General features: G+C 40.6%; 1 protein-coding gene and 1 long non-coding RNA gene across 2 annotated transcripts in view; one reads left to right on the forward strand and one right to left on the reverse strand.

Annotated features, from left to right (window-relative positions):
- Positions 1-22,333, forward strand: part of BIRC6 (baculoviral IAP repeat containing 6) — a 320,140-nt gene extending 297,807 nt beyond the window's left edge. Inside the window, 3 exon segments of the mRNA XM_073338417.1 lie at positions 1,031-1,219; positions 18,741-18,875; positions 20,659-22,333. Coding sequence (XP_073194518.1) covers positions 1,031-1,219; positions 18,741-18,875; positions 20,659-20,838 — 504 coding nt within the window. The 3' untranslated portion in view covers positions 20,839-22,333.
- Positions 7,723-14,997, reverse strand: LOC140909345 (uncharacterized). Its single transcript, XR_012158186.1, has 2 exons — positions 14,780-14,997; positions 7,723-11,658 (listed from the first exon to the last, which is right to left on the reverse strand). It is a non-coding gene; the product is annotated as an uncharacterized lncRNA (long non-coding RNA).
- Positions 22,334-22,823: the final 490 nt, after the last annotated feature.

A 22,823-nucleotide genomic window follows, 5' to 3' on the forward strand; every position in this document is an offset into this window, starting at 1 on the left:
TTTGATTGCTGGCCATGGGTCTAACTGAATGTTGTTACTGCACATTAGGTATGTTGGAGTGTTGTGTTTCATGTAGGTACTTCTGAGGGTTTTTTTGAGGATTACCTAGTGCATATGGTTAGATATCTTTCATGTGTATATAAATCCCAATAAAATGAATAGTGAATGTGCAGTCAGCTTACTGAACACTGAGTTTGTATTTCCTATAGAACTTCTGTGGGTTTTTTTACGACTTTGAAAGTTCATTTTAGCTACTTTTGGTCTGTGAAGAGCTGAGTTTCTTCTGTAGTAATTAACCATGGCACTAATAGCGAAGTTACTTTAGGGAGAGGTGCTTTAGGCATTGGCAATATCAGGAGATGTGGCAGGAAAACCACAGAATCCTGAATCAGGGTGTGACTGGTAATAGTGAAGCAGTTGCACTTCAGCTATTTAATTTTAATGTGTGTTGTGTAACTTTTATACTCTTTCATTTTATAAATATTCAATTTATACTTACAGTGCTTGGCTTTTAGTCTCAAAATTTATGTGCTGCATCTGTGCTATGCTTGGACCTGAAAGCTAGAATTTTTACCTCCATTGATTATGGATGTTTAAGCAGTTTGAACAAACTAACAATGGTTAAGTTTTTAAATGTAATAAAAGAAACCATTGTTAGTTTGTTCAAACGGCTTAAAAATCCACGTGGGGCCAGGCCTATTTATTCAAAAAATGTTTAGCTCTGGAAGTAATATGTCTTTACATATTTATGATGGTACAGTTTTCTAATTTATTTTTTCTTGGACTAGGTTTACAGTTGTGTGGATGATGGTTTTTAGTATAAGTATGGTAATTGTTTCAGATGGAACACAATTCCCCACTTGTATGAAATATTCATATTTTACAGCATACATTAATTAATTTGTCATAAAATATTTCTTGCAATGAAGACAAAGCTTGTAATATATAATATATTTTAAAAACAAGTGGTGGTCACTATGTAATGGACTGAATTATTTTTCATTTACTCATTTACTGCTTCTCTCCACAGGTGTTGGTGTCTGTCCAGTCCCTCATATTGGTAGCAGAACCCTATTTTAATGAACCGGGATATGAAAGATCTAGAGGTACTCCTAGTGGTACACAGAGTTCCAGAGAATATGATGGAAATATACGACAGGCAACCGTCAAGTGGGCTATGCTTGAACAAATCAGAAACCCTTCACCATGTTTTAAGGAGGTAGGTATTATGAAACAAAGTAAACACTGGCTTTTGCCTTTAACATATTTAAAGACTGTTATCAGGTCCCCAGTCACTCATCTTTACTCATGACTAAATGTGCCCAGTTTTTTTTAACCTTACTGCAGAGGTCAGGTTTTCTAAACTTTTTATCATTTTTGTTGCTCTCCTCTGGAGTTTCTAATTTATCCACATCCTTCCTAACTTGTGGTGCCCAGAATTGGAAACACTACTCCAGCTGAGGCCTCACCAGTGTCAAGCAAAGTGGGACAGTTACCTCCCATGTCTTACATACATTCCTGTTAATATACCACAGAATATTAGTCTTTTTCGCAGTTGCATCACATCATTGACTCATATTCAACCTACGATCCACTATAACCCTCAGATCCTTTTCAGCAGTACTACCACATAGCCAGTTATTCCCCATTTTGTAGTTGGGCATCTAATTTTTCCTTCCTTTATTGATTTTATCTTACTGATTTCAGACAAGTTCTCTAATTTGTCAAAGTTATTTTGAATTCTAATCCTGTATTCCAAAGTGCTCGCAATACTTCCTGGCTTGGTATCTGGTCACAATTAGATACCTTTTTAGTGATGACTGAAGCAAAATGGGCATTATACACCTCAGTCTTCTTGATATCATCAGTTATTAGCTCTCCTTTCCTGCTAAGTAGAAGACTTACACTTTCCTTCTTCTTTCTCTTGTTCCTAATGTATTTAAAGAACTGCTTTTTATCATCTTTTATGTCCTTGTTAGATGTAATGCATTTTCTGCCTTAGCCTTTCTGATTTTGTCCCTACATGCCTATGCTATTCTTGTGTACTCCTTCTTAGCAATTTGTATATGTTTCCACTCTTTGTAGGATTCCTTTTTGATTTTCAGGTCATTAATGATTTCCGGGGGAAGCCGTATTGGCCTCTTGCTATTCTTCTTATTTTTCCTTCCCATTGGGATGGTTTGCAGTTGTGCCTTTAATATTGTCCCCTTGAGAAACTGCCAGCTCTCCTCAACTCCGTTTCCCTTAGGTCAGGTCCCGTGGGAAGAAAATCTATCAATTCTCTGAGTTTGTTAAAGTCCATTCTGCTTCTCTCACTCCTTCCTTTCCTTAGAATCATGAAATCTATCATTTCTTGATCACTTTCACCCAAATTCTCTTCCACCTTCAGATTCACATCCAATTCTTACCTGTTGGTCAGAATCAAGTCTAAAATGGCTGTTCCTCTGGTTACTTCCTTCACTTTCTGAAACAAAAAGTTGTGCCCAATACATTCCAAGAACATATTGGAGATTTTGTGTTTTGCCATATTACTTTTCCCACAGAAGTCTTGGTAGTTAAAGTCCCTCATTACTATCAGGTCTTGCGTTTTGGATATTTCTGTTGTTTGTTCTAGAAATGCCTCATTCACCTCCTCTTCCTGATTTGATGGTCTATAGTAGACTGCAGCATGACAAAACTCCTCTGATTTTCCCCCTTTATCCAGAGACTTTCAAGTGGTTTGCCTCTCACCTCTTGGACCTCAGAACATGTGTCTATATGCCTGATGTATAATGCAACATCTCCTGCTTTTTTTCCCTGCTTGCCCTTCCTGAACAAAGTCCCCTCTGTACCAGTATTCTAGTCATAAGCTTTATGCCACCATGTTTAGCTTATGCACTAATACTTAAATTTCTTCCTGTTTATTCCCCATACTCCTTGCATTTGTGTTATAAAGATCTAAGATGTTGAGCATGTTTCCCCACTGATTTTCTTCTTGTTGAATGAGAACTTTAACTATATAAAAAGGTTGAAAGAGAAATGATGGGAATATCAAGGTTCTTGCTATACTTATTAGAAAACAACAAGAAATGTGATGCTTTGGTGAAGTTGAGTTTATTAGATGAGTTTGCTAGAATCTTGAAACTTCTAAAAAAGATGAGTGGGAAATATGATAAAATGTGGTTCTGTGAAGCTTAGCTAGTTTGTATTTTTAACTTTTCACAGCATCAGATGTATTGTTTCTTATTCTAACTGCATTACATGCAAAATCTGCTGATCAATACTGCAAATAGGTACTAAAGGTTTAGTGATTACCAAACATTAGTGTATTAATTTATCTAACTCAAGATCCTTAAACGAAGGAAGTGGCAGGAAATGAGTGAGTGAATGGACTAGAGTAATGAAAACAGGTAATTCAAAAGCAAATTATAAATGTTCTTGAGCTGTTAATTAATGTGCTACCTAGGATTTGTACTCATTTCAAAAAGTACAGAAAACCAGTTTCCAGCTCTGAACATCGCCAGTTTGGTTTAGGAGCACTGTCTGTCTTTGAAAGGCAAAGATCAATTGACATAAAAACAATTAACTTGAACTCGATAATTTTCTGCTAATGATATTGCCTTCAGTGTACTGCAGAATGAGGTATTAAAGAAAATATTTCTCCCTGGTTATACTCCTTCAGACGGATTGACACTGTTACTAGATGTGGCAATTGAAGAAATTGATGACAAATTAAAGAAAGAAGTAAAATAATCAGTACAGACATTAATGGAAGATGTGAAGTTGTTTGTTTGACCAACTAATCACCAGAGTCCATAGAAAAGAAGTGTTTTATTGTGAGTTAAACAGCAGCAGCTCTTCATTCCAGAGATGGCTGCACCATAGTGATGGGTGAAGTGATTCCCAGTACTGCGTACAGTTTGTACATGAGTTTGTAAAGTATTTTGTGTTTTTTCTGGCTGAAAAGTGTCATAAAAATGTATATTGTTAAAATCAACATATTATAGGATTACTCACATTGCTAGATTATACCTCTCTTTGAATGAGTTAATCATTTTCTTCAAAGTACATGTTAATAGATCTCTACCCTTAGAATGGAAAGAGCTTGAGTGTCTTCAGGAACAAATTTTAATGTTCACATGAATATGGAAGAAGTAATCAAACACAAGTGCATATTCCAGACACTCAACCATTTACATGAGAGGGGACAGAGTATTACATCCATACCTGAATAGCAACATATATGCAAAAAGAAAAGGAGTAGTTGTGGCACCTTAGAGACTAACCAATTTATCTGAGCATGAGCTTTCGTGAGCTACAGCTCACTTCATCGGATGCATACCGTGGAAACTGTTTCCACGGTATGCATCCGATGAAGTGAGCTGTAGCTCACGAAAGCTCATGCTCAAATAAGTTGGTTAGTCTCTAAGGTGCCACAAGTACTCCTTTTCTTTTTGCGAATACAGACTAACACGGCTGTTACTCTGAAACATATATGCAGAATATTCTGGCCCTGTCAATCAAGACATAAATATAATAAGAGAGCCCCTGATATTCCTCTAAACTGACTTTTGAAATTTTATGTAATAGTTTAGGTAATAGTGCCCTTCACTGTGACTCTGATCTTTGGGAATAAATCCTTTTTTATAAGTATTTGTAACAACTTTACTCTTCCAAGAAAAATATCAAATTGTAGTTATTTAAATTAAACAACTAAAGGTGGTAGAATGTTAGTCATTTTCATATATATCTCAGTGAAGTTCTCTGCAACCTACAAGACACGCACAATCTTACCCTTCAAAAAGACAGAAGCCTAGAAATTAAGGATACTAAACTACACCATCATAATTTTTAAATTAAAGCTATACATTTGGATGTACTGTAAAGCTCAGTTCAGTTCCTAAATACCTTGATTCCTGTTTAGTACTTTTGTCTTTTATATTAAAAGCACCCACAATTTGATTTTGGTATTTTTCATACACTTGCGTATAGCTCAGAGTCTGCTAATGGCTTTTATAAGGGAGATATCACATAAGCCTACATCCTGTCCCTTTCTTAAGAAGTTGAAGGAATAAGGTGCATTCAAATGGATTTATCCAGTAGAGACGCAATCATTCATGAGAGAAGATAATGACTTATTACTGTTATTTTGTTTCTAGTGTCTAGAGATTTGTACCTGGACCTGAATTACATTAAACCACAAAACAACTAAGTGAAAAGTAACATTGGGGGCAGATTTCATCCCACTAAAAGCAAACAAAGTCTGAGGTATAATATGAAACACCCATCAGTAATTTCATTAACAGTGGATTGAACCTTAATGGAGAGAAATGGCCTGAGCTTTGAATTGAAGGTTATTTTCAGGTTTTGGATAAGATATCCCTTCTCCTTCCTCCCCATCTTCCAAACTGTGATCCTCCAATTGTCCCTTTCTCTTCTTGTAACTCTCCAATAGCCTCCAGCTCTTCCTCAACCTGGTCTCCAATAGTCTAGACTCTAGGTCCCATCTCTATAAACATCCAATAAAGTGTGCAAAATGTGAATTAAGCATGGTTCTTTGGGGTATACCTCAAAGTGAGGTGCTCAAAGGTCATTTAAAAAAAAAGGCTCTAACATTTTCGGTGCAGTTAAAAGTATTACTGGCTTAAAAGTTTTTGTTGCAAGGTATGCAAAATACAGTGCACCAGATGCCTTAGAAATATTATGAGATCCATTTGAAGAACTTATTCCTTTTACAGACCCATGCATAGATGATGCATGTGGAATAGGATGTTAGATGAGAAATTCCAATCATTTTTCCTACATAGAAACGTAGAATATCAGGGTTGGAAGGGACCTCAGGAGATCATCTAGTCCAACCCCCTGCTCGAAGCAGGACCGATCCCCAACTAAATCATCCCAACCAGGGCTTTGTCAAGCCTGACCTTAAAAACTTCTAAGGAAGGAGATTCCACCACCTCCCTAGGTAACCCATTCCAGTGCTTCACCACCCTCCTGGTGAAAAAGTTATTCCTAATATCCAACCTAAACCTCCCCCACTGCCACTTGAGACCATTACTCCTTGTTCTGTCATGTGCTACCACTGAGAACAGTCTAGATCCATCCTCTTTGGAACCCCCTTTCAGGTAGTTGAAAACAGCTATCAAATCCCCCCTCATTCTTCTCTTCCGTAGACTAAACATCCCCAGTTCCCTCAGCCTCTCCTCATAAGTCATGTGTTCCAGTCTCCTAATCATTTTTGTTGCCCTCCGCTGGACTCTTTCCAATTTTTCCACATCCTTCTTGTAATGTGGGGCCCAAACAGGACACAGTACTCCAGATGAGGCCTCACCAATGTCCAATAGAGGGGAACGATCACGTCCCGCGATCTGCTGGCAATGCTCCTACTTATACACCCCAAAATGCCATTGGCCTTCTTGGCAACAAGGGCACACTGTTGACTCATATAGAGCTTCTCGGCCACTGTAACCCCTAGGTCCTTTTCTGCAGAACTGCAGCCTAACCATTCGGTCCCTAGTCTGTAGCGGTGCATGGGATTCTTCCTTCCTAAGTGCAGGACTCTGCACTTGTTCTTGTTGAACCTCATCAGATTTCTTTTGGTCCAATCCTCTAATTGGTCTAGGTCCGTCTGTATCCTATCCCTACTCACCAGCGTATCTACCTCTCCTTCCAGTTTAGTGTCATCTGCAAACTTGCTGAGGGTGCAGATCATTAATGAAGATATTGAACAAAACCGGCCCCAGGACCAACCCTTAGGGCACTCCACTTGGTACCAGTTACCAACTAGACATGGAGCCATTGATCACTACCCAATCTAGCCAGCTTTCTATCCACCTTTTACTTTTCTTTTCTATACATCGGGGTGGTTTGTCCCTGTAACCTCAATAAGGATTCTTTAAAATACAGCCAGCTCTCCTGGACTCCTTTCCCCCTCATGTTATTCTCCCAGGGGATCCTGCCCATCAGTTCCCTGAGGGAGTCAGTCTGCTTTTCTGAAGTCCAGGGTCCGTATTCTGCTGCTCTCCTTTCTTCCTTGTGTCAGGATCCTGAACTCGATCATCTCGTGGTCACTCCCAGGTTCCCATCCACTTTTGTTTCCCCTACTAATTCTTCCCTCTTTGTGAGCAGCAGGTCAGGAAGAGCTCTGCCCCTAGTTGGTTCCTCCAACACTTGCATCAGGAAATTGTCCCCTACACTTCCCAAAAACTTCCTGGATTGTCTGTGCACCGCTGTATTGCTCTCCCAGTAGATATCCAGGTGATTGAAGTCTCCCATGAGAACCAGGCCCTGCGATCTAGTAACTTCCAGTAGTTGCCGGAAGAAAGCCTCGTCCACCTCCTCCTCCTGGTCTGGTGGTCTATAGCAGACTCCCACCATGACATCACCCTTGTTGCTCACACTTCTAAACTTAATCCAGAGAGACTCAGGTTTTTCTGCAGTTTCATACCGGAGCTCTGAGCAGTCATACTGCTCCCTTACATACAGTGCAACTCTCCCACCTTTTCTGCCCTGCCTGTCCTTCCTGAATAGTTTATATCTATCCATGACAGTACTCCAGTCATGTGAGTTATCCCACCAAGTCTCTGTTACTCCAGTCACATCATAATTCCTTGACTGTGCCAGGACTTCCAGTTCTCCCTGCTTGTTTCCCAGGCTTCTTGCATTTGCGTATAGGCACTTGAGATAACTTGCTGTTTGTGCCCAGCCAACAGAATGTTTAGGGATAGTGTATAGAAAGAGAAACAGATTTAAAATTTTTATTAAAGCTAATGTTAAAAAAATTATATAATAGATAGGTTGGGAAAAGAGTGTCTGTACATCTGGGTATAGTGTTTAGATTACCCACAAATATAAAGTTAGTTTTCTAAAAGTCATATGATACATAGAGTACATAATCAGCAATAACCCAAATTTAGGTGAATAGATTTTACAATACAGTTTAGATATTAGAATCCGAATTCTCGGGTTCATCGCTCATGAAAAGTTGTACAGAGATTTGGTTGTGGAAAGCAAAATATATCAAATGAGTGGAGATTGTCCCTCGATAATTGAGAATTAGGTTGGTTGTCCTTACTCAACCAAAACAATCGTGTGCAGTGCCTGTGAAACCATAGTAGGTTGCAGGAGAAAAAAAGTCAAGCCTTATCGTACATTACATTTTGCATACACAAGTTCCATTTTAAAATCCTCATAACTCATCCAAATCTAAACAGGCTTTCACTACATAGCTGAAAAGTACATTTCAGACCCAGAGGCTATCTTTTCCACCAAATTTCACCTTTCCACCCATCCCTACTAAAGCATTAGAGTGATCTGAAAAAGACAGAGTGACAGAAGTGTCACTTTTTCCTCTTCATACACTAAAACAACTGAACTATTAATTCTGAAATGTTCCCAAAAATTTCACTGCTGGGGAGAGAGGAGATCTAGAAGCTGTCATCCTGAAAGATGAGCGAGACAAGGTGGGTGAGGTAATATCTTTTATTGGACCAACTTCTGTTGGTGAAAGAGACAAGCTTTCAAGCTCCACAGAGCTCCTCTTCAGATCTGGGAAAGGTAATCAGTGTCAAGGCTAAATACAAGGTGGAACAGATTGTTAAGCATGAGGTGTTGAAAGAAACCATTCAAAATGAAGTGGGCATTTAACACCTATGCAGTCATAGGTGAAAGGAGAGCTAGTGGGAATATTTCCAACACTCCTCTGAACAACATACTAATCCAAGGAGACTTTCCTACCAAGACTACAAAAAGAAGGATTCTGGGTGGACTCCTCCTGAAGGTTGAAACAACAGACTTCTACATACGGTGCTTCTGCCGATGTGCACGGGCTGAAATTGTGGAAAAGCAGCATCACTTGCCCCATAACCTCAGCCGTGCAGAATACAATGCCATCCACAGCCTCAGAAACAACTCTGACATCATAATCAAGAAGGCTGACAAAGGAGGTGCTGTCGTCATCATGAATAGGTCGGAATATGAACAAGAGGCTGCTAGGCAGCTCTCCAACACCACTTTCTACAAGCCATTACCCTCTGATCCCACTGAGGGTTACCAAAAGAAACTACAGCATTTGCTCAAGAAACTCCCTGAAAAAGCACAAGAACAAATCTGCACAGACACACCCCTGGAACCCTGACCTGGGGTATTCTATCTGCTACCCAAGATCCATAAACCTGGAAATCCTGGACGCCCCATCATCTCAGGCATTGGCACCCTGACAGCAGGATTGTCTGGCTATGTAGACTCCCTCCTCAGGCCCTACGCTACCAGCACTCCCAGCTATCTTCGAGACACCACTGACTTCCTGAGGAAACTACAGTCCATCTGTGATCTTCCTGAAAACACCATCCTGGCCGCTATGGATGTAGACGCCCTCTACACCAACATTCCACACAAAGATGGACTACAAGCCATCAGGAACAGTATCCCCGATAATGTCACGGCAAACCTGGTGGCTGAACTTTGACTTTGTCCTCACCCATAACTATTGCACATTTAGGGACAATGTATACCTTCAAATCAACGGCACTGCTATGGGTACCCGCATGGCCCCACAGTATGTCAACATTTTTATGGCTGACTTAGAATTACACTTCCTCAGCTCTCGTCCCCTAATGCCCCTACTCTACTTGCGCGACACTGATGACATCTTCATCATCTGGACCCATGGAAAAGAAGCCCTTGAGGAATTCCACCATGATTTCAACAATTTCCATCCCACCATCAAACTCAGCCTGGACCAGTCCACACAAGAGATCCACTTCCTGGACACTACGGTGCTAATAAGCGATGGTCACATAAACACCACCCTATACCGGAAACCTACTGACCGTTATGCCTACCTACATGCTTCCAGCTTTCACCCAGACCACACCACATGATCCATCGTCTACAGTCAAGCTCTATGATACAACCGCATTTGCTCCAACCCCTCAGACAGAGACAAACACCTACAAGATTTCTATCAAGCATTCTTACAACTACAATACCCACCTGCTGAAGTGAAGAAACAGATTGACAGAACCAGAAGAGTAGCCAGAAGTCACCTACTACAGGACAGGCCCAAGAAAGAAAATAACAGAACGCCACTAGCCGTCACCTTCAGCCCCTAACTAAAACCTCTCCAACGCATCATCAAGGATCTACAACCTATCCTGAAGGACGACCCATCACTCTCACAGATCTTGGGAGACAGGCCAGTCCTTGCTTACAGACAGCTCCCCAGCCTGAAGCAAATACTCACCAGCAACCACACAACAGAACCACTAACCCAGGAACCTATCCTTGCAACAAAGCCCGTTGCCAACCGTGTCCACATATCTATTCAGGGGACACTATCTTAGGGCCTAATCACATCAGCCACACTATCAGAGGCTCGTTCACCTGCACATCCACCAATGTGATATATGCCATCATGTGCCAGCAATGCCCCTCTGCCATGTACATTGGTCAAACTGGACAGTCTCTACGTAAAAGAATAAATGGACACAAATCAGACGTCAAGAATTAGAACATTCAAAAACCAGTTGGAGAACACTTCAGTCTCTCTGGTCACTCGATTAGAGACCTAAAAGTGACAATTCTTCAACAAAAAAACTTCAAAAACAGACTCCAACGAGAGATTGCTGAATTGGAATTGATTTGCAAACTGGATACAGTTAATTTAGGCTTGAATAGAGACTGGGAGTGGATGGGTCATTACACAAAGTAAAACTATTTCCCCACCCCCTACTGTTCCTCAGACGTTCTTGTCAACTGATGGAAATGGCCCACCTTGATTATCACTACAAAAGGTTTTCTCTCACCACCACCACCACCCCCCAGCTCTCCTGCTGATATTAGCTCATCTTAAGTGATCACTCGCCTTACAGTGTGTATGGGTAACACTCATTGTTTCATGTTCTCTATGTATATAACTCTCCCCACTGTATTTTCCACTGAATGCATCTGATGAAGTGAGCTGTAGCTCACGAAAGCTTATGTTCAAATAAATTTGTTAGTCTCTAAGGTGCTACAAGTACTCCTTTTCTTTTTGTGAATGCAGACTAACACGGTTGCTACTCTGAAACCTGAAGATTGTTGTAATGCCTCTAATAAGTCCATGATTTTTGGTGTCTAGCAAAGTTAGGAATTTAAGTTCCCATGCTCATCTTTCAAAGGTAGGGTGACCAGATAGCAACTTCGAAAAAATGGGACGGGGGGTGGGGGGTAATAGGCACCTATATAAGAAAAAGTCCCCCAAAATGGGACTGTCCGTATAAAAAAACAGGACATCTGGTGACCCTATTCAAAGGTGTTGTGCAGGTTTCCTTTGAGGAAGAGGACTGAGGGGTCAGATATGGAGTGATAGTTTCGTGAAGTGTTCACCCATTGGTGATAGGGGTGTTTTGTCTTTTATCATTTTTTTGGGTGAGTTCATTCGAGAGCATAGTGATGGTTTAGTTTCATCCACGTACTTCTTGTTGTGGTGTTTGATGTACTGGATGAGGTATAGCACATTGGCATAGGCATGTGTAGGACTCATGGGTCTTGAAACGTCTGTTACAGGAGTTGTTGATCATTGAAGCAGTGGAGATTTTGCATCTGTTGTTCTGGTAGAGACTAGTTCTGCTTTGAGTCAGTGGGTCCTGATCTGTAGGGAGCTTGTTTCTGATGCTGAGCTTGGCAAGGTTGGGGAACCTGAAAGATGAACAGTGTGCAGACTTGTAGTTAAATGGAAATGCCCTTTATAAAAGGAAACTCCTTCAACCTTAATGGTACCTATTCGTTCATGCTAGCTGTAATTATTTAATAGTTTACAAGTAATATTCTGTAATATATTTTGTAAAATTAATGGAATTTTTTGAGATTTCACAGCAACATTAGTTGATCTTTGTCAAGAACTGTAGAGAACCTGCCATTTTGGGGAGTTGAATTATTGCATATCCAGAGTAGTGAGGTGCAAATTAGCAAGCTGCACTTTAACGCATTGCAAAGGATACACATGTCTGCAAGAAGACACATTTCTCATTTGCATTTTCTTATTTTAAGTTTAAATAAAATTCTTTCATGTGCAACTCAAAACTGAAAAAACTACTTAGGCAATATCTAAAGGCTGATCATGAAACAAATACAGAATGAAAAAACTAAGCGAGGTATGGTATGGCACAGGAATTGGTTCTATGGAGTTTCAGTTGTTTAATTTAATAATAGAATGTAGCTTCTTTTTTCCTTGAAATACTAATATCTGGGGGGAGTGTAGAGTCTTAGGAAATAAGATTTTCACTGACAGTCTTTCATCATGAGAAGAAATGTACATTGTCCATGGCATGTGGCAATTCATTTAATTTAATCTTCATTCAACATTTTAATGAAGGTATCATCAGATGATATTCTTCCTCTTTTTTTCATTTATATTTGGTGTTGCTAAGAAACTTGCTAAGAAACTTGCTATGGAGCCAAGCAAGAAATCTGATATTTGTCATAATTTTTCTTGGACAATTTCACACCTCTATTAAACTGTGAAAGTGTGTGTATCAAATTAAGGGTAACTTGCAACTGTGGAAATTGATCCCTTCCCTAATTTCTAATAAAAGTGGAATGTGTGATTAATGCCATACTAGCAGTTTGAATATGGTTTTAAAAAAATTCTGTTAAACTCCCAGCTAGACCACCTACCCATGACACATTATTTATGCTCATTTACTTTTTCCTGCTTTGAACCTTTTTCTTATGTAAAACAGGAAGGAAATTGCTAAGTTTTGTCATAATGTCAGCTTCTGGTTGTCACTTGGAAGTGGTAGGAATAATGCATGGTTTTTACAACAGCAGGCTTAATGATACATTTCAACTGATTGTAAGACTTCTATGAAACATCTGATAGTACACATTGACTAAGAAAAGAATACTCACAATAAAGATAGATTATCTTTGATAAATTGGGCACTTATTGTTTCTGGAATTAAATAAGTATTTTATTATCCTACCATTGTACAAAAATATGTTTTACATTGAAAGTATCTGGCTTTTGTGGTCAAAGGGCCACCAAAAGAATAAAATATTTTGCTACTCACAAAATCATATGGAACGCCCTGACTTTCCCTCATGACTTTCTCTTCTTCCACTTTACTTGTTATGTTAGGTGTGACATTGACTAAGGTATTTTATAATTTTTGGAGCGAGCAATGGGAGCTGAATCATTGATTTATCAGTAGAATAACTAAAAAGCTAATATTACACTGAAAATGTCTTTCGTCCCTTTGCAGTACAGCAAGGACATGCCTAGCACTAGATTTTTCTCTTTAAACTAAAAAGCCTTTAAAAGACACTATGATAAATAGATTTTGTTCTTATTCTCCAAGTATTATCTGTATAGATCCCCACTTCTGGGTGGGCCTATGTAAAGTTGGATCCCTCTGTAGAGTAACCTTGGTGCTGCCTTACATGCTTCTATGCAAAATCCAACATTGAGTGCAGGAGTATATAAACTGCTGCTTCCCTAGTCCCATAGGTTTCTTCCAACCACCATAATAAATGACTCCCTTGGTCCTGGTTCTCCCTGCGCCCCCACCCCCCGGGGCATCAGTTTATCAACCATGTAAGTACAGTTTTAGTGTAAACAGTGCATTTGTTTTTCAGATTTTATTATAATTGTATTCTGGTTAGTTAGTAATTATAACTAACTCTGTAGCCCAGTTCCAAGGGGTCAGTTGCATCAGGTTCTGTGTTGCATTGGGTTACCTGCTTTGGAATTAGAATCACAGAATCATAGAATATCAGGGTTGGAAGGAACCTCAGGAGGTCATCTAGTCCAACCCCCTGCTCAAAAGCAGGACCCATCCCCAATTAAATCATCCCAGCCAGGGCTTTGTCAAGCCTGACCTTAAAAACTTCTAAGGAAGGAGATTCCACCACCTCCCTAGGCAACGCATTCCAGTGTTTCACCACCCTCCTAGTGAAAAAGTTTTTCCTAATATCCAACCTAAACCTCCCCCACTGCAACTTGAGACCATTACTCCTTGTCCTGTCCTCTTCCACCACTGAGAATAGTCTAGAACCATCCTCTCTGGAACCACCTCTCAGGTAGTTGAAAGCAGCTATCAAATCCCCCCTCATTCTTCTCTTCTGCAGACTAAACAATCCCAGTTCCCTCAGCCTCTCCTCATAAGTCATGTGTTCCAGACCCCTAATCATTTTTGTTGCCCTTCGCTGGACTCTTTCCAATTTATCCACATCCCTCTTGTAGCGTGGGGCCCAAAACTGGACACAGTACTCCAGATGAGGCCTCACCAATGTCGAATAGAGGGGGACGATCACGTCCCTCGATCTGCTCGCTATGCCCCTACTTATACATCCCAAAATGCCATTGGCCTTCCTGGCAACAAGGGCACACTGCTGACTCATATCCAGCTTCTCGGCCACTGTCACCCCTAGGTCCTTTTCCGCAGAACTGCTGCCCAGCCATTCGGTCCCTAATCTGTAGCGGTGCATTGGTTTCTTCCGTCCTAAGTGCAGGACTCTGCACTTATCCTTATTGAACCTCATCAGATTTCTTTTGTCCCAATCCTCCAATTTGTCTAGGTCCCTCTGTATCCTATCCCTGCCCTCCAGCGTATCTACCACTCCTCCCAGTTTAGTATCATCCGCAAATTTGCTGAGAGTTCAATCCACACCATCCTCCAGATCATTTATGAAGATATTGAACAAAACCGGCCCCAGGACCGACCCCTGGGGCACTCCACTTGACACCAGCTGCCAACTAGACATGGAGCCATTGATCACTACCCGTTGAGCCCGACAATCTAGTCAACTTTCTACCCACCTTGTAGTGCATTCATCCAGCCCATACTTCTTTAACTTGCTGACAAGAATACTGTCGTGGTCCGGTTTAGTCCAACCCAAAGGCTCAATCTGGGAAGACGACTTGTTGATACTGTAAAACCAAAGTGTGGTCAAACAATTGACTAGTTATGAACTATACTTGAGACCAAATAACCAGAGTGAGTCAGGTGTATTAATTGTACAGGGAAAAGGTTCTGTATGATACCAGTATCCGAAGAGGAGTCCTGTGCAGCAATGTTACATTCACCTTATGCAGAAGGTGAGCTTCCCAAAATGGTATGATTTATATGATTTTACAAGTTACACATTTCTTTACACATCACTAAAATCCAACCCATCAGTTTGTTCCAGTTCCCTAACTTGTTGTTCTGTTCTTATCTTTGTTTTGGATATTAGCATTCTAGGTACTGATCCATGAAGGTACTTCCCTAGCTTGTACTAAGACTCAGAAAGAATGTATCTTGCTTTTGACAAGTTTATCATCTGCTTATGCCAAATGCTTGCTTTAGCAAATGCAAGGTGTTATGGGATACTTTCCATAAGTTAACAGGCTTGTAATAAAAGTACAAGCCAATTTGGGCTATATAACTGCTATATTAATGCTTAATATGTAAACTCAAATGCTTGGAATATATATTGTGGGTAGTAGTATCAACATAATATATATATGTATGTTAGCCAGCATATATTAGTCAATAGACTAAATTCAGGTGGTACCCTCTTCAGAGAATTAAATATTCCTGATCCACATAGCAAGTGCCTGGGCACTTAGCTGAGAGGTGCACTGTTTGTGCTAATTTCAATCTGTAGTCGAAGAAAGTGTGTTAATTGTAATTCCAGTTCTTCCTGATGAAAGAGACTTTGAAAAACTTTCCAGCTGAGTCAGTGTCAATCTCCTCTTGAACTGCCCAACTCAAAGGCAAGGCAAGGGATGGACTGATCTGTGTATAGTAGGTTCTGTACTTCTGGTATTTAAGCACCTCAATCATTAAAGTATTTATCCTCACAACACCCCTATAAGGTAAGAAAGTACTTTTATCCTCATTTTACAGATGAGGAGTGAGACACACTGAGACTAAGTGATTTGTCCATCGTCATATTGGATGTTTGTGATAGAAGGAGCGACTTGAACTTGGGTGTCCCAAATTCCAAGCTAGCACCCTTAACCACTAGATCATTCTTTCTGTAAGGTTTAAGGTGCAAAGGCATCCAGGAAGCTTACGAAGTCTAAGAACTAGCAGCTCACATCTGACTGCTTCCTATGCAGTATTGAGAGCGTGAAAAAGGGGGGTACCATCTATCCCCTGGCTCCCACTCTGATTTCAGAAAGAAGTTAAGAGCCTTGATTATCAAGGGGAACCATCTTGAGAGAGTCCTCAGTAATGAGTAGTAGTCACAGGCGATGCCTCATTGCCTCCCACTTCCATTGTGATGGAGTTTTCCCAAGCATCACCATGGATCTGGGGAATGCACTGGGAAGTGCAATCTTTACCCCTTCTTTTTATTTGTGATTTGTTTTAAGCAAAGCACTATCTTCTGTGACACCTACTAAGTAATCTGAATGGGAGCTTATTTTGTCATTTATATTTCAGTAGTGCTTAAAGGCCTCGACTAGGTTGGGCCTTGTCTTAGGCAACGTACAAATATTTAGTGAATGACACACACTGTCTCAAAGAGCTTTCTCAGAATAAAAGTCTTGGAACCAAGGACTTCTGGAGTTGACCTCATTACTACTAGGGATGTAGTCTGAGCCTTTCTATCTCTGAAGCCATTAGCTACCCTGGGTTGGTTCCTTCTCCCTCTCCTATCCTATATATACTGCCTAAAAAACTGCCTGATCCCTCAGAGGACATTGGGATGAATGTTGACGATGTTGGCAGCTTTCCCAATCCTCTTTGTCATCGCTAAAGAAGGTAACATTCAGGCTGTCCCCAAAGGACAAAGAATTTCTAAAATCTTCTCTTGAATAGCTGAAATGTCAGGCACAGTTTTTCTCAGTGCAGAAGCATCAACAACTGTTTGACTTATTGGCCCCTTAGCTTAGAGGGAGTATGGCTATCCCTATAAATTAGAGTCTGGTCAAACCAAACAAGCATCTTTTGGATAAGGCAAGCATCTGTTCCACCTGAAGCCTAAGAAGGAAAATAGGCACTACTAGGTTGCTGCCTATACAATTAGTGGGGAGGGGAGGAGTTGGGAAGGGGAGGAGTAGGGGAGGGAATTAAGTACTCTACACACTGTTTATTCATGGTGTCTGCTATAAATGAGGGGGAAAAAAACCCTCGGGGTAGAGTTTATTAATTTACCCCACGAGGAATAACAAGGAGAAGAGGAAACAAGCAGTGGAGAATATGGCCCCATGTCTGCTGTACTGCAAAAATATTCAGCCTTGAAGTAATTGACAGTGTGCTTAGTAAACTTCTTTAGGAAATTATTTTAGAGTAGTTCTCTAGTTTTACGTATCTGTGACCCCACTTAGGGTTTAGAAATCTCTGACAAAGTCAGTGCTAAGAGTCTCATACCATTAGTAAAAGTTAGGACTACTTTTGTGTGGTCTCTAAAACTGTACATGAACACCAAAATAGGTATAGGGTCAGATTCTGGCTCCCACCAGTGTAGGGGACAGCCTGAATGCTGATGCTTGAACTCTAAAATCACAAGAGCGTTATAGGGAGTTTTAGTACCACCAAAGGTGGTAACCTCAAGGGGACGTAACTATGGCCTTGCCCCTTTCCACACTAGCTGATGGTCCATGGCCAGCTCTGGGGAAGAACATGCTGCACAACTGACATTCTTCCAGACACTCACTCGCTAATACAAGTTCTGCCTACCTGTGTACTGTTCAGGCAGAAAGTGGCACTGAGTGGAGACGTAAGTGCTACTCTTTCCCCTTCCATCCGACCCCAAACACATTCTGCTCTAAGGGCAGTGGCTTTAAAACTCATGTATTGTATCTGTTCTTTTCCCGATTAGAAAATATTTGTGTGTAAATGTATGCCCTGTATTGCAAATACATCTGGGATTTCTGTATGGTCAGGGAATTTAGCTACCATTTTACTAACTGTCAGTATTTTAGCATCCAGGAAAGTCTTGTATTTAGGTTTTTGTTTAATCTTCAGCCATATAACACAAAATATCTAAATGACAATCTTCTCATCTGCATTGGGGTTTCTCAGTCTGTGGACTGTGACCCAAAATTGGGTAGCCAGAATGCATAAAAGGGTCATGGGGCTGGCTGGCTTACCTCCCCTCTTGGCATTGCAACCCTATGCACCAGGTTATAATGCCACTCTCAGAAATTTGGTCCAGCCAGCCCAAACCTGAGTGCCATAGTGACCATGGAGGTCAGAATGCCCAGAGCAGGATGCCAAGCCCAACCAGCCCTATGGGACAGGAGCTGGGAGGGAATGAATCGTAGTGCTGGCAGATTCTCTAGTAAGTACTGGCCCCTTAAATTATCCTCCGCCATGTAATACCCTCTCTTTGTACTGCATCCTGCTGCCCAGCCCCACTCCACTTTACCCCCCAAATTACCGAATTTCTCCCCCAGACCACTTTGCACCCAAATCTCACCTCACCCCTTACTTTGCCCCCTATGGACTGGAGGGGGGGCCCTGTATTTTGGGGGGGAATATCTCAGCTCACTGCTGTTCACAGCTGGCTTCAGTGTCTGTTCTGAGGCCACCCACCCCCTTGTTGCAACCCTGCAGAGGGTTTGGGGTGAGGACTCGGTCTGCGGGCTTCTGGGGGTAGGGCTCTCTTGGGGTCATGATAGGCTATCAAGATTTGCAAATTAGTCCCGAGCCCAAAAGGGTTGAGAACCACTGATCTACTTGACATTTTTAGGTCAAAACTCACAGCCTTGCTGTTCTTAAAAGCATATGGTGGTTGGAAGCCAGGGATTAATTTTTTTTCTTCTTCTATTGTATATTTTCTTACAGGTCATACATAAACATTTTTACTTGAAGAGAGTGGAAATCATGGCCCAGTGTGAGGAGTGGATAGCAGATATACAGCAGTACAGCAGTGACAAACGGGTAGGCAGGACTATGTCTCATCACGCAGCAGCTCTTAAGGTGAGGCATGCTAATATAATCACAGGTAACATGAAGCAACAGTTCACTTTAACGAACTATCCTGCATGTACGAGTACAAGCAAAAATAGCGATCTTTAATAAAAAAAAAAGTTGAACATGATTGAAGCTTTAAAATAAACTGTAAAACTGACCGTCACAAATGCATCTCTTGACGATTGTTTATGAAATATTTTACAAATGGAATTTATTTCCTTCTTATGTAGTTTGTTCCATCCCATGCAAGTGTGAGAGTTTAATTTTCTTCAGAAGGCTTTTAGAGCAGTTTGGTGTTACTTTGGGATGTATGGGATATGATAAAATTGTACTGTAACCAGTCTGCAGTACAGATTTAAAGGGAAACTTTCCAGAAAACCAATTCCTTTCATAGATAAGCAAATAACTGTATATTTAACATCTAACATTCCAGTGCAATTTTACAGTGTTCATTAACAAAATATATAATACTTAACAACTTTGTTTTTTGCTTGGACAAGAGCAGAATTTGTGGCTTTACTGCTGGGGAACACTTTTTCTGTTGCTAGAATGACATTCTTTTAATGCAACTGAGCTTTAAAATGAGGGTCACTGCTTTTTATGGTGAACAGATTAGAGTGGAGGTGGGCAAACTATGGCCTGAAGGCCACATCTGGCCCGCGGGACTGTCCTGCCCGGCCCTTGAGCTCCCAGCCGGGGTGGCTAGCCCCCAGCCCCTCCCCTGCTATCCCCTCTCCCCCACAGCCTCAGCTTGCTGTGCCACCAGCGCTCTGGGTGGTGGGGCTGCGAGTTTCTGCTGGGCAGAGCGGCTGCGAGAGCCACTGGCCTGCCCCGGTGCTCTAGACTGCGCAGCGGCATGGCTGGCTGGCTCAGGCCAGGCAGCGTGGTTTCCAGTCCTGGCGCTCTGAGAGGCATGGTAAGAGGGCGGGGAGCTGGGGGGGGGGTGGATAAGGAGCATGGGATCCTGGGGGGCAGTCAGGGGATAGAGAGCGGGGGGGTTGGATAGGGGTGGGGTCCCAGGAAGGGGCGGTCAGGGGACAAGGAGCAGTGGGGGTTGGATGGGTTGGGGCTTTTGAGAGTGGCAGTCATGGGGCAGGGGCCAGGCTGTTTGGGGAGGCACATCCTTCCCTGCCTGGCCCTCCATACAGTTTCGGAACCCCGATGTGGCCCTCAGGCCAAAAAGCTTGCCCACCCCTGGATTAGAGGAATATCCTTTCCATACTGTTTATATTATATATCTCTGTAGTATGTGTTTTATCATAACCTTTTTATTGATGGTGAGTTGTAATTATCCAAACTTTTCCTGCTGTGCCCAGCACCAACTATGAGCATGGATAGTACACAGTTGTGATGCACAGGAGGACAAGCCAGGACACTTCCACTGCTGCCTTGCTGACCCCAAATGCCCTGCTGCTGCAGATTGGCATCCCATTGTCCCCTTTCCTCCACTCTCAGTAGAACTCTGCGGATATGTGAATTTCTGCAACCATTACTGTTGCTGGACTAAAAGAAAAGGAGTACTTGTGGCACCTTAGAGACTTGATAGTGTCTAAGGTGCCACCAGTACTCTTCTTTTTGCAGATACAGACTAACATGGGTGCTACTCTGAAACCTGTTGCTGGACTGGTCAACAGCCACAGAAATAGTTTTCAACTTGTGGGAGACCATTTTTATAATAATTTTTTTCCTGGATATTATTTGATTGATAATATGCATCAAAATTACTCTCTTAGAAGAATTGTGAAAAGTAATGATGTTTTAATCAATATCTTAATATCTGTACACACAGCGTCACACAGCTCAACTCCGGGAAGAGCTTTTAAAACTCCCCTCCCCTGAAGGCTTGGATCCAGATTCTGATGATTCCTCTGAGAAATGCAGTGCCACAACAAGTTCTGAGGAGACGATATTGCATGACCAGGTTAAACCTAGCAGCAGTAAAGACATCTCCAGTGATTTCAAATTATGAGTGGCATTGACATGGACTTTACAGATACAGAGGCTTTGAAGCACAAGCCAAATATGTCAATATTTGTATGTAAGAAGCTAATTATGTAATAGGTAATGAAATTGAAACTATACTATGCCCTTAAGGATATACAGTTTAATTCAAGATGATCTTTTATTTACCTGTACAACAGTGTAAACTTTTTTGTGCTTTTATTTTTCAATTGTGAGAACCACTGATTGGTATGTTTAAAAAGTTATGTATACAAGAAATGGATAAATCACTGATATATAAGGGAAACTACCTTAGGAAAGAATGTTTACTGAATGTTTTTTTTTTTTTTTTTTACTTGTAGAGTGAGGGCGGATGTAACAAAGAATATATATTGGTCATTCTTACAGCTACTATTTAAAGTCAGAAAATTTTCACTGAATTTGATAGATTTTACGTTTGGCCATATCTTCATGCTCATATTTGATTTCTAAAGAAAACCTCCTGTATACTTCAATAAAAGTTAAATGGACATGCTCCCTCTTTTATGATTTACTGGTACATTTTTTAAATGATCTGCCATAAAATACGTTATAGCTGAAGACTTGCACTTGTATGACTGAATTATTACAGTCAACGTATTTAATTTTATGCTTACTAATTCTAAAATGCAGATTAAATAAATGCACATGGTTTTACCTCATGCCAACATTGGACTTCTGAATTTATCTTTTATTAGTTGTTTTGTGCAAACTAATGGTATTCCAAAATTTGTCTTGATTGTTTTAGGCTATTCTGGAAGTAAAGGATTTTTTTTTTAAACTGAATTGTCTGATTTTACATAGTAAAGTCGTATGTATTAATTTATTATTAAGCATTGACAAGGGCTAAGGATATGCCATATAGGACTGCTACATTGTACAGTTCATACTGTTTAGGTATATTTTCCATTTTATACTTGAACGCATACATCATAAAAAAATCAGTTATTGGCTGGATTAATAATTATAAATCTTGCTTCAAACACAACATGCACTGCTATTGGTTCTTAATTTTCAGTAGTCCTTAAGGGACAAATCAAACCATACTGGAATTACCTTAGATCACAGTTAGTAAGATAAGATATGTAATATTACATTGATTAGAGACCGGCAATATTAACAATATTCTAAATGAGGCAAGAAACAAAGTCCTTTCATCTTTTTGTTTTTGTTACTGTTTATAAATATCGAATTTGACTTATTTCAACTTTTTCTTTGTTTTAAAATGTATCATTTCTAATAATTAAAAATGCCAGCAACTTGATGTCATGTCCTTATGCTGGTGTTCAGCAGAAATGTTAAATATTGTGTGTTATAAGTCTGCAGAGAACTTTTTGGCTGAAACAACCTGGTTTTCTTTTTAAGAGATGTTATGTTAATCCATGGCCTGTCCTGATTGTACATAATTGTCAAAATACTTACTGGACTTCAAAGTATCAAATTAAGCAGGCCTATTTGTTACCTTAGGGAAATCCTTGTAATTAAATATATTAAGCAAAACAAGCAGGTGAACACTGGAATATATTTACATTTTGCAACAGTTTGGTAAAATTCTCCTGCCTTGATATTATCTTACATCTCCTAGTCCTTTGTTAGCATTCCACTTCATAGTGTAAGTTTCTCTAAAGATTGGTATTTACTTACAATACCTTTTCTTATTGCATGAGGTTAATTCTTTTTACATGCTTCAAAATTAAATGAGTCCCGCTTAGTGGAATCCTCCATGTAATGGAGGGCCAGGTGGTCTAGTGGGTAGTGCACACAATATCACCTGTCAGTAGGAAGGCCTTTCAGTCCAGTTCCTCACCTGAGGTTTAGCTTCTTCTCAGGTTGCAATGTCCTCACCCTCTTCTTATCAAAGGGGGAGTAAGATTGGAATATGGCTTATGCCCCTCCAGCAGGCTCAGACCCAGAACCCTATGAAAGTCAACCATGTCTGGCACCAGAGTTACCTTTCCTGGGTCACTTCCTACC

Source organism: Lepidochelys kempii, chromosome 3 (genome assembly GCF_965140265.1).
Source record: "Lepidochelys kempii isolate rLepKem1 chromosome 3, rLepKem1.hap2, whole genome shotgun sequence".
Classification (NCBI taxonomy): Eukaryota; Metazoa; Chordata; order Testudines; family Cheloniidae; genus Lepidochelys; species Lepidochelys kempii.